Source organism: Aethalodelphis obliquidens, unplaced genomic scaffold (genome assembly GCF_003676395.1).
Source record: "Aethalodelphis obliquidens isolate GAN/ISIS:26980383/991018 unplaced genomic scaffold, ASM367639v1 scaffold6, whole genome shotgun sequence".
Classification (NCBI taxonomy): domain Eukaryota; kingdom Metazoa; phylum Chordata; class Mammalia; order Artiodactyla; family Delphinidae; genus Aethalodelphis; species Aethalodelphis obliquidens.
In genome coordinates, this window is record NW_020837950.1 from 42337326 (window position 1) to 42354186 (window position 16861).

Sequence of the window (16861 nt, forward strand, 5' to 3'; positions counted from 1 at the left end):
GATATTCTTCAATTGTGAACTAGAAGTGAATTGTAGCTAAAGTAGCCTGAAGGGATATTAATTAGATTTTTCCCCTTAATCTTTCGAGAGGATGTCCTGTCAGCAATGAAGCATTTCACTGTTAATCAGAAAATCAGCTGCATAGGCTGGACTGTAGAAAAGATAAATCTCAAATCAGTCAATTTTGCACTTGTCAGCAGCTCAAGTGAAATATTTGGTGGAGTTAGGGTATAAAACTATTACCCAAGAGGAAGATTCTATTCCATTCATCACACATGTATTGAACTCTTACTCGACACTGTTAGAGATTGCAAATGCAGAGAGGTTCTAAATTCAGATGGTTTGGGTTGGAATCCTGGACCTAACTATTAACATGGGTAAGTTTCTTTAACTTTCTGTATTAGTTAGGGTAAAGGCCATGCTTCTGTCACAAAGAGATTCCAAAACATAGCAGCTTAAGTCAGACAGTCATTTATTTCTCTCTCTTAAAATAGTGCAGATGGGCTGTGCTGCACAAGATCTTTCAGGAACCCAGTTTTTCCTAGTTTTGCACTGCGATGTTCCCTAAATATATGGTCTTCATCTGCCTCACTGAAGCTGGGTCACTGCCATGTCTTCATTCAAAGTCCCAAGGGAAATGTTCTAAGGCCAAGATTCAGAGATGAAACATATCACTTTCACTCACAACTTATTTGCCCAAACCCAGTTACAAAGGCAGAGCCAGCTGCAAGGGAGTCTGGAAAGGGTTGTCTCTAGCAGGGCAGCCATGTCCATCTTAAGCTAGAGGTGCAGGCACCATTGGTAGAAGGTCAATAGCAGGAATGTTCACAATCTCTGCCACACCTCCTGGAACTTCTGTTTCTTTATCTCTAAAATGGGATTTATCATAGCATCTAACCCATAGGGTTGTATAAGAATTAAAATGAGAAAGTGGAAGACAGGTTTTAGCACAAGTGTCCAGAACATAGTTAGTGTTTAATAAATGTTAGTGATTATTATATTAAGAAAAAATACTTCATCTCCAATGTTTGCAATCCATCAGTGGAGAAAATTACTTAAATCATTAGTGTTGTAAGAGCACATAGGAGGGTACAATTAATTTTATGGAGTGGAAAGAATAGGAACTAGAGGAAGGATTTTTAGCAGGGGTGACAGTTGAGCAAGTCCTTAAAAAAAAATAAACAGGATTTTGCAGGGCAGCAGCACATTCCAACAAAATAAAGCAACAAGAGAAGGCTTGGCAATAAAGAAGTAGAACTAGGCGGTATTTTTCATCGTGTGATCCTTGAACCTCTTACTTTAGCATCATGTGGGTCTCGGCCAAGATATACAAAGTAAAATAGCTGGTCCTTGAAAACTGCTTTTTAAAAACTCTGCCCAGCATATTGTTATATGCCTCAAACTGGGTCAGAGCATAGAGATGCTAAGGCAGAGGGTGATGAATTTTGTGTGGATTACAAAGAACTATGCTGCCTATTTAATGAAAAGCTTTCTAGATAAATAATAAGTGGTTTTAAACTACTAAAATAAAATGTCACCATTTTCTATGCATTCAGTTCTAAGGTCAACCACCTTAAATTAACAAATGTAGGAACTGAGAACAGCTACGGTTATTAGCCAGTACCAAACTGAAGAATACACAACATATTCCACAAAACAGGTGTGTGTTCACACAGATTTTGCCAACACAAAGCTGGTTCTGATATCTTGCAGCCTTTTTGAACACCAAGAAATACTTCTCATCATTGATAGAATAATGTGTCTTCCTAGAAATTGCCACAAGCATATAAAAAAGCATATTTTTCTGAATGCTAGTAGGTATACATGTAAGATAACAAAAAAATAACTGAACACATGTGATCACTATCTTAACTCTGCAGTTTTCCTAACAGAAGAATGGTTTTTGTTAAGATTTTTCATCATCTTTCAAATTTGAGTTGCTAAAGAATTATCATATTTCTTTAGCCAAGACCCTAAGAGTATTTTCTAAATAACCACTGTGAAATAAACTGGGATGAGTCATATTAGCAAAACAATAAATTCTAATCAATGGATCAAATATTTTTATTTAATTTTTAATTTTATTAATTATTTTATAGAGCCACAAATGCAGTGTCATTTGAGTACACACATAATACATGCTATTAAAAACTGCAGAGAAAAATTTTACATCCCACAGCTACCGTGACATAGGTGAAGCAATGTGAAAACTGAACAGCAAATTAAGTGGCACCATGCGGTTTTGTTACACTATTTGAACATCAGTTGTGCCACGTGCTGGACACAGAAAGTTCTGTGTTAAGACAGTCGGCGTAAGATGTAGAGAATGAACTCGAGGACACGGGGAGGGGGAAGGGGAAGCTGGGATGAAGTGAGAGAGTGGCATGGACATATATACACTACCAAATGTAAAATAGATAGCTAGTGGGAAGCAGCTGCAGAGCACAGGGAGATCAGCTCAGTGCTTTGTGACCACCTAGAGGGGTGGGATAGGGAGGGTGGGAGGGAGACTCAAGAGGGAGGAGATATGGGGATATATGTATATGTATAGCTGATTCACTTTGTTATAAAGCAGAAACTTAACACACCATTGTAAAGCAATTATACTCCAATAAAGACGTTAAAAAAAAAGAGCGTAGCATGAAAAGTTTTCATCTCAACAAGGAGTTTTTTGTAATGTGCTAGGCCAATACGGTTTGTAATATTTTTAAATACCAGATTCCTTTGAGTTATAAAAATAAATAATTTCATCTATATTTTAGGTGAAAGACAATACCTTTAATAGAGAAGAAAAACTATTTAGATCTTTAGAAAAGACTGTGAGGCACTGTGTGAAGAACATTACATTCTGTCTTCAACATGTACAGGTGGGTAAGACACAACTGTTTTCAATGTTTCCACAGAAAGGTCTTGATGTCTCTGGTTATTATGAAGAGTAAACGTGACTGTTCATCATTTATATGATGATCCTTATTGTATCAAATTTGGGAGGCTGCAAGCTGCTGGTGAAGGAAGCTAATATAAAGACTTGGGTTTTGCTCTTTGTTCCCTTACCTCTTCCATCCTTCCCCCAATCCAAATTGCCATATGGTGGGACGTTTGTTCATATGATTGCCACGTAGGGCTGGACCATCAGCATGTTTTCTCTATAAAAGGGATGAGTTAATTAATGCAAAATGGCAGACAAGGCAGAAATGTGATTTGTTTGATTATACTAACATATCTCTTTCCAGTACCTGAAACACATATTTACAAATTTAAGAGTAGCACTGAAGGAAAAAAGAAAATCAAAAGGAGACATAACATAAAATTAGAGGAGTTAAAAAGTAAAAAGTGCATAATATAAATGCCCTAAAACCCACATGTGCATCTTAAATTTAGCTGTAGGCTACCTAGCAGCCAACCCAAAAAGGGGTATATGATCACACAATTCTAAGACAAACCAAACACCTGTATTTATTTTATAACCAGTGTTTTGTAATGCCCCCTTTACAGTTCTGAATGAAATTCATAGATAATTTAACCTTGGGTATGTAGGTATACATAAAAGAATCAATATAAAGGAAAACATGTTCTAACAAAATATTATGAACACAGTATGCAAATATCCCCACACAATCAGAGTAGAAGACAAAAACACCTCCACAAATTTCCAGTCCCCTAGGTTTTCCTGCCCTTGTTGAGAATCACTGACTTAGACAAACCAGCTGGAGTACAGTATAATTATATTCAGTAGAAAGACCAGTCAGGAGTTTCTTCTGATGGATCTCATAAAGGGGACATAGTGTCCTTAACAACATCCTGACAATGGTCATGACTATGAGACATAGAAAGTTAGTAGAATTACATGTAAGTTAGTTTAAAAATTGTTCCTTTCTATTTTCCAGTTTTTCTTTTGGAGGTCTGTTTTGGAAGATGTTTGCATTCTTTGATAGACTATCACACCAACAGAAGATTAAGTTGACAGGCATAGTGATTTGGAGACAATGTTCTATGTCACATAACCAACAAGCCACATTCTTTTCTTATTCATTAACTGATGCAAAGCCTGATTTTGCAGTCAGGTTTGCTAATCTCTTCCTAAAGCACTGCCTTCTGTGAAAGGAAAACAAAAACATAGCTATAACATCCAGAGGGCAGTGAGAACCCTGTCCTTGATACACTTTTCAAGGAGTCAGTGCCTCTTGGGAATATCTACAGAAAAGTCTTCCATTTCCACTAATTGATTCAGAAAAAGTACGAGCATATTCTCTTAAAGAGAAGATTAAATTCACTAAGGAAAACTAAAGACATAAAACAAGAGTGATTTTTAAAATAAGAGATCTGTAAGAATTGAATGATGAAGAATGGCTAAAGAGGGAATTTAAGACGGACTTCACATAATAAAAGAGGGTGTCAAGGGACAGGACAGGAATAAAGATGCAGACGTAGAGAATAGACTTGAGGACACGGGGAGGGAGAAGGGTAAGCTGGGACGAAGTAAGAGGGTATCATTGACATATATACACTACCAAATGTGAAATAGATAGCAAGTGGGAAGCAGCTGCATCGCACGGGGAGATCAGCTCTGTGTTTTGTGACCACCTAGAGGGGTGGGATAGGGAGGGTGGGAAGGAGACGCAAGAGGGAGGGGATATGGGGATATATGTATACATATAGCTGATTCACTTTGTTATACAGCAGAAAATAACACACCATTGTAAAGCAATTATACTCCAATAAAGATGTTAAAAAAAAAAAAAAGGGTGTCATAACTACGGAGCAGTATGAGAAAGTGACATGGGGGAAAAGTAAGGAAATAGATTGTTATAGGTAACCTGATTGTACAAAGTGTTCATAAAATTTTTTCCTTCCTTTTTTTCTTTTTCTCTCAGTGGTAATAGTTACGTTGATGAAGTGCACTTTTAGGATACATTTAATTGTACTGACTTCAGAACATTGCCCTTTGGTAACTTTGTTCTTGGGTTTCAGGATGCTATGCCTTTAGCTCTGCAGAGTGTAATGGAGCTCCAAGAGATTTCACACAACAAAGATGAGGATGAGAGGGGCTATTCAGAGGCTCCAAGTAACGCCCCAAATCCCTCTGATGACTTTGTAAGTTATTTATACCCGCAGATGAATACAAATGAAATAGTAGGGTTAAGAGAAAAGCTGCTTTTCATTTACTTTTTCGCAGTTAAAAATAAAACATGCACTAAAGCAAATACTAATGTTAAAATTAGTAGATTTAAACAGGAGATTTTTTTATCACTAAATATTTTGAAGTGGATTAGTGAGGCTTTTACTATAATCAAAATTTAAGAGGGCTGCAGACTGTGTTTCTAGGGTAGTCAGTGTCTGTGCAGCTTTTTAAATCAATATTTAGTTTAAGTCTGCATATGGTGTATCAGGGATTTATTAAGTTAGAAAGATGTGATTTTCTTAGAGGAGTCTCTGGAGTTTTTACATGAGAAGCAAAGATACTTTCTGAGGGTGTGACTTTTATTAACATATTATACACTGGAAATTAAGGCCTTCCTATTCAGAAAGTGCTTTATTTGAGTCATATATCTTCTGTTCTGTGGTAAAATATTTGTTTTCTAAGAGTTCTGTAAAATATACAGAATCATAAAACATATATTGGGAATCATTAAAAACATGCTTGGGCTGCATTCCAACTCCAGCCAGTTTCAGAACCCAGGTCGGGGGAAAAAATGCTCAAAGTCTGAAAGTTCTTAACACACAAATAGACATGCCCCAAAGAGGGAATTTACGGCAGTCTTATTTCCCAGAAATTGCCTGGATCTCTGGATAAGCTGTTCCTTCTGTTCAGTAGATAAAATTCTGCACACATGAGGATGGGAGAAAGGGCCACTGTCCATGGAAAAAGAAAACAAGACCTTCAAGGGAGATGAAGAAACATAGGTTCAAATCCAAAGCTGAGCCCCGGGAACTGTGCAAACAAAGAAGAGAAAGGGAAATCTCTCCCAGCAGCCTCATGAACAGCAGATTAAATCTCCACAATCTACTTGATGTACCTGCATCTGTGGAATACCTGAAGAGACAACAAATCATCCCAAATTGAGGAGCCATGTGGATGAAAGGCTCTTGGTGCTCCAGCCAGGCATCAGGGCTGTGCCTCTGAGGTGGGAGAGCCAACTTCAGGACACTAGTCCACAAGAGACCTCCCAGCTCCACATAATATCAAACGGTGAAAATCTCCCAGAGATCTCCATCTCAACATCAACACCCAAATTCACTCAACGACCAGCAAGCTACAGTGCTGTATACCCTATGCCAAACAACGAGCAAGACAGGAACACAACCCCACCCATTAGCAGACAGGCTGCCTAAAATCATAATAAGTCCACAGACACCCAAAAACACACCACCAGACGTGGACCAGCCCACCAGAAAGACAAGATCCAGCCTCATCCACCAGAAAACAGGCACTAGTCCCCTCCACCAGGGAGCCTACACAACCCACTGAACCAACTTTAGCCACTGGGGACAAACACCAAAAACAACGGGAACTACAAACCTGCAGCCTGCAAAAAGTAGACCCCAAACACAGTAAGGTAAGCAAAATGAGAAGACAGAAAAACACACAGCAAATGAAGAAGCAAGATAAAAACCCACCAGACCTAACAAATGAAGAGGAAGTAGGCAGTCTACCTGAAAAAGAATTCAGAAAAATGATAGTAAAGATGATCCAAAATCTTAGAAATAGAATAGAGAAAAAGCAAGAAACATTTAACAAGGACCTAGAAGAACTAAAGATGAAACAAGCAATGATGAACAACACAATAAATGAAATTAAAAATACTCTAGAAGGGGTCAATAGCAGAATAACTGAGGCAGAAGAACGGATAAGTGACCTTGAAGATAAAATAGTGGAAATAACTACTGCAGAGCAGAATAAAGAAAAAAGAATGAAAAGAACTGAGGACAGTCTCAGAGACCTCTGAGACAACATTAAATGAACCAACATTCGAATTATAGGGGTTCCAGAAGAAGAAGAGAAAAAGAAAGGGACTGAGAAAATATTTGAAGAGATTATAGTTGAAAACTTCCCTAATATGGGAAAGGAAATAGTTAATCAAGTCCAGGAAGCACAGAGAGTCCCTTACAGGATAAATCCAAGGAGGAACATGCCAAGACACATATTAATCAAACTGTCAAAAATTAAATACAAAGAAAACATATTAAAAGCAGCAAGGGAAAAACAACAAATAACACACAAGGGAATCCCCATAAGGTTAGCAGCTGATCTTTCAGCAGAAACTCTGCAAGCCAGAAGGGAGTGGCAGGACATATTTAAAGTGATGAAGGAGAAAAACCTACAACCAAGATTATTCTACCCAGCAAGGATCTCATTCAGATTTGATAGAGAAATTAAAACCTTTACAGACAAGCAAAAGCTGAGAGAGTTCAGCACCACCAAACCAGCTTTACAACAAATGCTAAAGGATCTTCTCTAGGCAAGAAACACAAGAGAAGGAAAAGACCTACAATAAAACCCAAAACAATTAAGAAAATGGTAATAGGAACATACATATCGATAATTACCTTAAATGTAAAAGGATTAAATGATCCCACCAAAAGACACAGACTGGCTGAATGGATACGAAAAGACGACCCATATATATGCTGTCTACAAGAGACCCACTTCAGACCTAGAGACACATACAGACTGAAAGTGAGGGGATGGAAAAAGATATTCCATGCAATGGAAACCAAAAGAAAGCTGGGGAGCAATTCTCATATCAGACAAAATAGACTTTAAAATAAAGACTATTAGAAGAGACAAAGAAGGACACTACATAATGATCAAGGGATCAATCCAAGAAGAAAATATAACAATTGTAAATATTTATGCACCCAACATAGGAGCACATCAATACATAAGGCAAATACTAACAGCCATAAAAGGGGAAATCGACAGTAACAAATTCATAGTAGGGTATGGTAACACCCCATTTTCACCATTGGACAGATTATCCAAAATGAAAATAAATAAGGAAACACAAGCTTTAAATGATACATTAAACAAGATGGACTTAATTGATATTTATAGGACATTCCATCCAAAGACAAGAGAATACACATTTTTCTCAAGTACTCATGGAACATTCTCCAGGATAGATCATATCTTGGGTCACAAAACAAGCCTTGGTAAATTTAAGAAAATTGAAATTGTATCAAGTATCTGTTCTGAACACAACGCTATGAGACTAGATATCAAGTACAGGAAAAGATCTGTAAAAAATACAAACACAAGGAGGCTAAACAATACACTATTTAAAACAAAGTGATCACTGAAGAAATCAAAGAGGAAATCAAAAAATACCTAGAAACAAATGACAGTGGAGACACAACAACCCAAAACCTATGGGATTCTGCAAAAGCAGTTGTAAGAGGGAAGTTTATAGCAATACAACCCTACCTTAAGAAAGAGGAAACACCTCGAATAAACAACCTAACCTTGCACCTAAAGCAATTAGAGAAAGAAGAACAAAAAACCCCCAAAGTTAGCAGAAGGAAAGAAATCACAAAGATCAGATCAGAAATAAATGAAAAAGAAATGAAGGAAATGATAGCAAAGATCAATAAAACTAAAAGTTGGTTCTTTGAGAAGATAAACAAAATTGATAAACCATTAGCCAGACTCATCAAGAAAAAAAGGGAGAAGACTCAGATCAATAGAATTAGAAATGAAAAAGGATAAGTAACAACTGACACTGCAGAAATACAGAAGATCATGAGAGATTACTACAAGCAACTCTATGCCAATAAAATGAACAACCTGGAAGAAATGGACAAATTCTTAGAAATGCACAACCTGCCAAGACTGAATCAGGAAGAAATAGAAAATATGAACAGACCAATTACAAGCACTGAAATTGAAACTGTTATTAAAAATCTTCCAACAGGGTCTTCCCTGGTGGCACAGTGGTTGAGAGTCCGCCTGCTGATGCAGCGGACGCAGGTTCGTGCCCCGGTCCGGGAAGATCCCACATGCCACGAGCGGCTGGGCCTGTGAGCCATGGCCACTGATCCTGCGCGTCTGGAGCCTGTGCTCTGCAATGGGAGAGGCCACAGCAGTGAGCAGCCTGCATACTGCAAAAAAAAAAAAAAAAAAAAATCTTCCAACAAACAAAAGCCCAGAACCAGATGGCTTCACAGGCGAATTCTATCAAACATTTAAAGAAGAGCTAACATGTATCCTTCTCAAACTCTTCCAAAATATAGAAGAGGGAACACTCCAAACTCATTCTACGAGGCCACCATCACCCTGATAACAAAACCAGACAAGAATGTCACAAAGAAAGAAAACTACAGGCCAATATTACTGATGAACATGGATGCAAAAATCCTCAACAAAATACTAGCAAACAGAATCCAACAGCACATTAAGAGTATCATACACCATGATCAAGTGGGGTTTATTTCAGGAATGCAAGGATTCTTCAATATATGCAAATCAATCAATGTGATACACCCTATTAAAAAATTGAAGGAGAAAAACCATATGGTCATCTCAGTAGATGCAGAGAAAGCTTTTAACAAAATTCAACACCCATTTATGATAAAAACCCTCCAGAAAGTAGGCATAGAGGGAACTTTCCTCAACATAATAAAGGCCATATATGACAAACCCACAACTAACATCGTCCTCAATGGTGAAAAACTGAAAGCATTTCCACTAAGATCAGGAACAAGACAAGGTTGCCCACTCTCACCACTCTTATTCAACATAGTTTTGGAAGTTTTAGCCACAGCAATCAGAGAGGAAAAGGAAATAAAAGAATCCAAATTGGATAAGAAGAAGTAAAGCTGTCACTGTTTGCAGATGACATGATACTATACATAGAGAATCCTAAAGATGCTACCAGAAAACTACTAGAGCTAATCAATGAATTTGATAAAGTAGCAGGATACAAAATTAATGCACAGAAATCTCTGGCATTCCTATACACTAATGATGAAAAATCTGAAAGTGAAATCAAGAAAACACTCCCATTTACCACTGCAACAAAAAGAATAAAATACCTAGGAATAAACCTACCTAGGGAGACAAAAGACCTGTATGCAGAAAATTATAAGACACTGATGAAAGAAATTAAAGATGTTACAAATAGATGGAAAGATATACCATGTTCTTGGATTGGAAGAATCAACATTGTGAAAATGACTCTACTACCCAAAGCAATCTACAGATTCAATGCAATCCCTATCAAACTACCACTGGCATTTTTTCACAGAACTAGAACAAAAAATTTCACAATTTCTATGGAAACACAAAAGACCCCGAATAGCCAAAGAAATCTTGAGAAAGAGAAACGGAGCTGGAGGAATCAGGTTTCCTGACTTCAGACTATACTACAAAGCTACAGTAATCAAGACAGTATGGTACTGGCACAAAAACAGAAAGATAGATCAATGGAACAGGATAGAAAGCCCAGAGATAAACCCATGCACATATGGTCACCTTATCTTTGATAAAGGAGGCAGGAATGTACAGTGGAGAAAGGACAGCCTCTTCAATAAGTGGTGCTGGGAAAACTGGACAGGTATTTGTCGAAGTATGAGATTAGAACACTCCCTAACACCATACAGAAAAATAAGCCCAAAATGGATTAAAGACCTAAATGTAAGGCCAGAAACTATCAAACTCTTAGAGGAAAACATAGGCAGAACACTCTATGACATAAATCACAGCAAGATCCTTTTTGACCCACCTCCTAGAGAAATGGAAATAAAAACAAAAATAAACAAATGGGACCTAATGAACCTTCAAAGCTTTTGCACAGCAAAGGAAACTATAAACAAGACCAAAAGACATCCCTCAGAATGGTAGAAAATATTTGCAAATGAAGCAACTGACAAAGGATTAATCTCCAAAATTTACAAGCAGCTCATGCAGCTCAATAACAAAGAAACAAACAACCCAATCCAAAAATGGGCAGAAGACCTAAATAGACATTTCTCCAAAGAAGATATACAGAGTGCCAACAAACACATGAAAGAATACTCAACATCATTAATCATTAGAGAAATGCATATCAAAACTACAATGAGGTATCATCTCACACCAGTCAGAATGGTCTTCATCAAATAATCTAGAAACAATAAGTGCTGGAGATGGTGTGGAGAAAAGGGAACACTCTTGCACTGCTGGTCGTAATGTGAATTGGTACAGCCACTATGGAGAACAGTATGGAGGATCCTTAAGAAACTACAAATAGAACTACTATATGACCCAGCAATCCCACTACTGGGCATATACCCTGAGAAAACCATAATTCAAAAAGAGTCATGTACCAAAATGTTCATTGCAGCTCTATTTACAATAGCCAGAAGATGGAAACAACCTAAGTGTCCATCATCAGATGAATGGATAAAGAATATGTGGCCCGTATATACAATGGAATATTACTCAGCCATAAAGAGAAATGAAATTGAGTTATTTGTAGTGAGGTGGATGGACCTAGAGTCTGTCATACAGAGTCAAGTAAGTCAGAAAGAGAAAGACAAATACCGTATGGTAACACATATATATGGAATCTAAGAAAAAAAAATGTCATGAAGAACCTAGTGGTAAGACAGGAATAAAGACACAGACCTACTAGAGAATGGACTTGAGGATATGGGGAGGGGGAAGGGTAAGCTGTGACAAAGTGAGAGAATGGCATGGACATATATACACTACCAAACGTAAAGTAGATAGCTATTGGGAAGCAGCCACATAGCACAGGGAGATCAGCTCGGTGCTTTGTGACCACCTAGAGGGGTGGGATAGGGAGGGTGGGAGGGAGGGAGACACAAGAGGGAAGAGATATGGGAACATATGTATATGTATAACTGATTCACTTTGTTATAAAGCAGAAACTAACACACCAATGTAAAGCAATTATACTCCAATAAAGATGTAAAAAAAAAAAAAAAAGGTTGAGCCAAGAAAGTATTTGGGTGGCAAACCAGTCTGAGTAATACTAATTTAAATTTAGTATCTTGTGTTCCATAGGCATTATTATTTCATAGTAGTATTTCAAGGATTATTAAAAGATATAATAGACTCCATCATCTTGAAGATCCTTGAAACTGCCATTTTTGTAATGTTATTATAGGCATTTGGGGTCAGACAAATCTTCATTGAGTTACCCTTGTGTTGGAGGATGTTTAGCTTTCCTACCAGGCTCTAAATCCCAGTAACATCCCCCATCTTGTATTTCCGAATCCTGGGAAGGGATACTGTGACAGTGCCCACTCCAATAGAAGAATACCCAGAAGCATCTAGCTTTCCTGGCACTGAGGAATGGAAAGTCATGATTACATCTGAACTAAAATGGTAGATTAGATGGATGAGAGGGAGGAAGGGAGAGAGAGAGAGAGGGAGAGGGAGAGAAAGGAGAAAGTCAGTTTCTACAACATGTTAAATAGAAGAAGTGTGCCTAGTTCTTTATATGTTTTCTGGGCTTAATTACAGTAAGCACATTTTAGAAAAGTCCTTAAGGGTTTGCTCTCTAGCTTAATGCTGACATTAGTTAAGGTAATAACTATTTATTGAACACAGGAAGAGCATGGTATATAAGTTCTCCTTCATCAAGCATGTCCCAGAACTTGACAGAATGAAAAAGAAGGTGTCCTTCCCTACCTTGCATAAAACCACAGGATGATAAAGTATGCTAAATTAAAATAATTATCAGAAAGCTCAATATAAAAGTACCTTTTTATGGTAAGGTATATTGAACTTTTTTTTTTTTTTGCGGTACTCGGGCCTCTCACTGTTGTGGCCTCTCCCGTTGCGGAGGACAGGCTCCGGACGCGCAGGATCAGCGGCCATGGCTCACGGGCCCAGCTGCTCCGCGGCAAGGGGGATCTTCTCGGACCAGAGCACGAACCTGTATCCCCTGCATCGGCAGGCAGCCACCAGGGAAGCCCCTGAACTCTTTTTAAAAGTCAAATATTAAGAGCTCGAATCTATCTAAAGGCAGAGCAATTGTTTTTATCTAATCATGAGAGGTACCTATCTACACATTTTGTATAGCACAGAATATTAGAATAAAATCTGATTCTTATTCGTTCCAACCATAATTCCCAGGTACAGATGAACTGGTTCATGTCTGTGGGTCATAGGACTTATATATCGTAATTATATTGTAATTTTGTAATTAGATTACCCGTAGAATTCAAGTATGTCACAAACACAGTAATTTATCCCAGAACAGTAAACAGATTCTTTGCTTAGTTGAAGGACTCATTAAATAGTCTGCAGGTATATAATGATTATTTTATAAGATAGACATCAAATTTAATCTGTGTTGGCTATTGCTGGTGCCAGTAAGAGACTGGTTTCCCTCCTCTTCTAGATTTCCCATGAGTTCAGACAAAGTTACTACAGGTCACTCAATTAATACAAGCTGCTGCTCAGATGCTGATTCCCTAGAACATCTTTCAGGGTACAAAAGAGAAAACTACTTCCAAATTGCCATAACATAATCATGACACCCAAGCATATATGATAAATTTGGGCAGTCAGCAAACATAGGATACTGGTGTACTTCAGAATACAGGGGAGGAAAGAGAAATAGAAGAAATTAAATCTAGGGTGCTCAGTTGCTGGCATGGAGTTAGGCATTAATACAATGTTCATTTTCAATGACTCAGACCTAAAAATATAACAATTTAGGACACAGAATCAGCATCAGCTTAATACTTCAAAGTATTTAAAGAGGAAGCAATAACTCTCTGGTCATTTCTATAACAGGAACAAAATACCTGTAATAAGGGGGGACTATCTGTATAGGGGATAGGATTCCACTACCAAAATCAGCCACCAGGGTAGTCAGGGAATTGGATGTGGGAGGAGTAAGATATAGCCTCTCCTAAGACCAATTGTCTTCCTTTTATTAGTAGCAAAGAAAGGGAATGATATGTGAATAAATTATGCAGTCTTGGTAGTCAAAGGTGGAGATTACCCCCTAGCCCATGTTCTGGAGAAGCTCCAGTTGGCTCTGGGATTAGAAAGAAGGGGAAGGCGAAAGTGTTGTGGGAGGTCACCCCACTGACAAAACCAATGGCTGTAGAGAGAAGGGTGGAGCATAGTTTGGGTGTGCAGGTTTCAACTTTTGTATTCTTCTTCCTGTTCACTCTTCAGGTTCAACGTTAGAGTCTAGAGTTGCTGTTTTAAGTCCTTGAACAGGTTTAGCTAGACTAAAAAAAATGATCCCATGCTCTTTCAACTTGCCTAGATACTTTCATGCCTTCCTCTGTGCTGCTGCAGGGAGGAGGTAAGCCTACTGATAACAACTCCAGACATGGTATTGGGTGTTCCTCCTTCTGTGATGGGATTGTTTTGCTCTTTTGGCAGGCAGCTCATTTGCAGAAGCTTGTCCTGACGCCCCTGTCAGCCCTGCGGTCCCTATTCCCAGGGCCCCAGAAGCTAATCCAGAAACGCTATGACAAACTGCTGGACTACAACAGCTACCTGCAGCGGGTGGTGGCGGATGAGTCAGACTTGGCCAAAAGGGAATATGAGGCCCTCAATGCCCAGCTTGTGGAAGAGCTCCAGGTGTTCAACCGGGCCGCACGGAAGATTCTGTTGAACTGCCTGTGCAGTTTCATCACCCTCCTCAGGGACCTGATGCTCGTGGCCCAGAGGGTTTATTCCACGGTGGTGCCGGTAAGCACAGCACCAGCACTTGGCTACCTTGGCCTACGGAATCTGTCAGAAAGTACAGCATGCAAAGCAGCCTGCTCATAGCGTGCCTGAGTGTAGTGTATGGTGTGGCTTCTATTTTAGCTGAAGCCAGTCAGAGAATATTCTGCTCCTTATCGCTCTTCTGTACAGGAAGGTAAAATCAATTTTCCTAGTGCTGGTTTGCTGTGACTTATACCCTTGCAGCTCTTTTTGGAAATTCCTTTTCAAACACCAAACATCTTTCCGCTTTGCTCCCTTCATTGATGGAACCAATGTAGCTCCATCTGCCTGATGCTATGTTGAAGCTTATCAACTTATATTTTGTATTCTCTTCCCATTTAACCGTTTTTAAATGTTAACCATGACTGAGACATGGATCCAAAAATAAGGCCATCTCACCGTAATGACAGAAATACGATATCAGTCAAACCAGTCTTTGTTTTGCTTTTGTTTTCCTCCAAAGAAGAGAAGCCTGATGTGTGTGTGTAAAAAAAAAAAAAATATATATATATATATATATATATGTATAAATATATGTATATATCTTAGCTTTCCATTAGGGTATGATTTTAGAACTATTTTCTTTTTTTTAAAGATTTATTTATTTTTTGGCTGCCTTGGGTCTTAGTTGCAGCACACGGGATCTTCGCTGAGGCATACAGGATCTTTTGCTGCAGCGCGCGGGCTCTTTGTTGTGGTGCGTGGGCTTCTCTCTAGCTTGTGGCATGCAGGTTTTCTCTTCTGTAGTTGTGGCACGTGGGCTCTGTAGTTTGTGGCACGTGGGCTCTCTCGCTGAAGCACGCAGAGCTCAGTAGTTGTGGCGCGCGGGCTTAGTTGCCCTGCGGCATGTGGGATTTTAGTTCCCTGACCAGGGATTGAACCCACATCCCCTGCATTGTAAAGCAGATTCTTTACACTGGACCACCAGGGAAGTCCTTATAATTATTTTCTGAAGAGGAAGAAAGATATTTACAACCTAATATCAATTTTAAAAAAATCAGCTTCGTTTCTTGGCCCTTCATTTCAAGTGTATTACTTATCATTCAGCTCGTGTGATATTTAATGGACATTTCGAGGAAAATTAATTGTCCCTACTTTACTTTTTATTGTATATTTAATTAACTTTTAACTTATCATCTGAATTAAATTAAGTTGAATAAAGAGGTGCTACATTTACTTGGCTCAAAAGGAAGAACTATTTAAAAATAAGTAAGCAGTTCCATACTCATTCTGTGCCCAAACCCCTCCAACTCCTGCTCTCACCCCAACTGATATTAGTTCATTTTTATATACTTAGAGTTTCTTTGTGCCATTAAAAGTAAATGCAAATATATATTTTTATTTCCTACACAAACTAGCAAACTATAGTACATTCTGCAACTTGCTTTTAACATCCATGTTAGTACATAGAGAGCTTCCTCATTTCTTTTACAGCTGTATATTAGTCCACTGCATAGTTGTACAATAGTGTGTAATCAGCCTCCTATTTTTTTGGTAACAACTTTATTGAGATATAATTCACATACTATACACTCCACCCATTTAAAATGTACAACTCAATGGTTTTTGTACATTCGTAAGAGTTGTGAAACCCATCACCACAATCAATTTTTAGAATATTGTCATCACCCCCAAAAGAAACTCTGTACCACTAGCAGTGACTCCACATTTCCCCCTAACCTCCCCAGTCCCAGACAACCACCAATCTACTTTCTGTCTCTACATATATGCTTATTCTGGACATGTGGCATAAATAGAATTATGCAACATGTGGTTCTTTGTGAGTGTCTTCTTTCACTTAGCCTAATGTTTTCAAGTTCCATCCATGTTGCAGTGTGTTTCAGAACTTAATTCCTTTTATTGCCAAATAATATTACATTGTATGGATATGTCACATTTTATTTGTCCATTCATCAGTTGATGAACATTTAGGTTATTTCCACTTTTTGGCTATTATGAACAATGCTGCTATGAACATTCAAGTTCTTAGTGGATGTATGTTTCCATTTCTCTTGGGTATATACCTAGGAGTGGAATTGCTGGATCATATGGTAACTCTATGTTAACCTTTTGAATAAATGCCAGTCTGTTTTTCAAAGTGGCTGCACTATTTTACATTCTCAACAGCAATGATTGAGGGTTCCAATTTCCTCACATCTGTCTTTTTTATTATGGCTA

At 38.3% G+C, this 16861-nt stretch overlaps 1 protein-coding gene across 1 annotated transcript in view; it reads left to right on the forward strand.

The window, feature by feature from the left end:
* The window catches only part of ARHGEF38 (Rho guanine nucleotide exchange factor 38), a 156625-nt gene that overhangs the window by 125680 nt on the left and 14084 nt on the right, over positions 1-16861 (forward strand). Inside the window, exons 8-10 of the mRNA XM_027103425.1 lie at positions 2763-2867; positions 4972-5094; positions 14354-14665. Coding sequence (XP_026959226.1) covers positions 2763-2867; positions 4972-5094; positions 14354-14665 — 540 coding nt within the window. The remainder of the gene's footprint in view (positions 1-2762; positions 2868-4971; positions 5095-14353; positions 14666-16861) is intronic.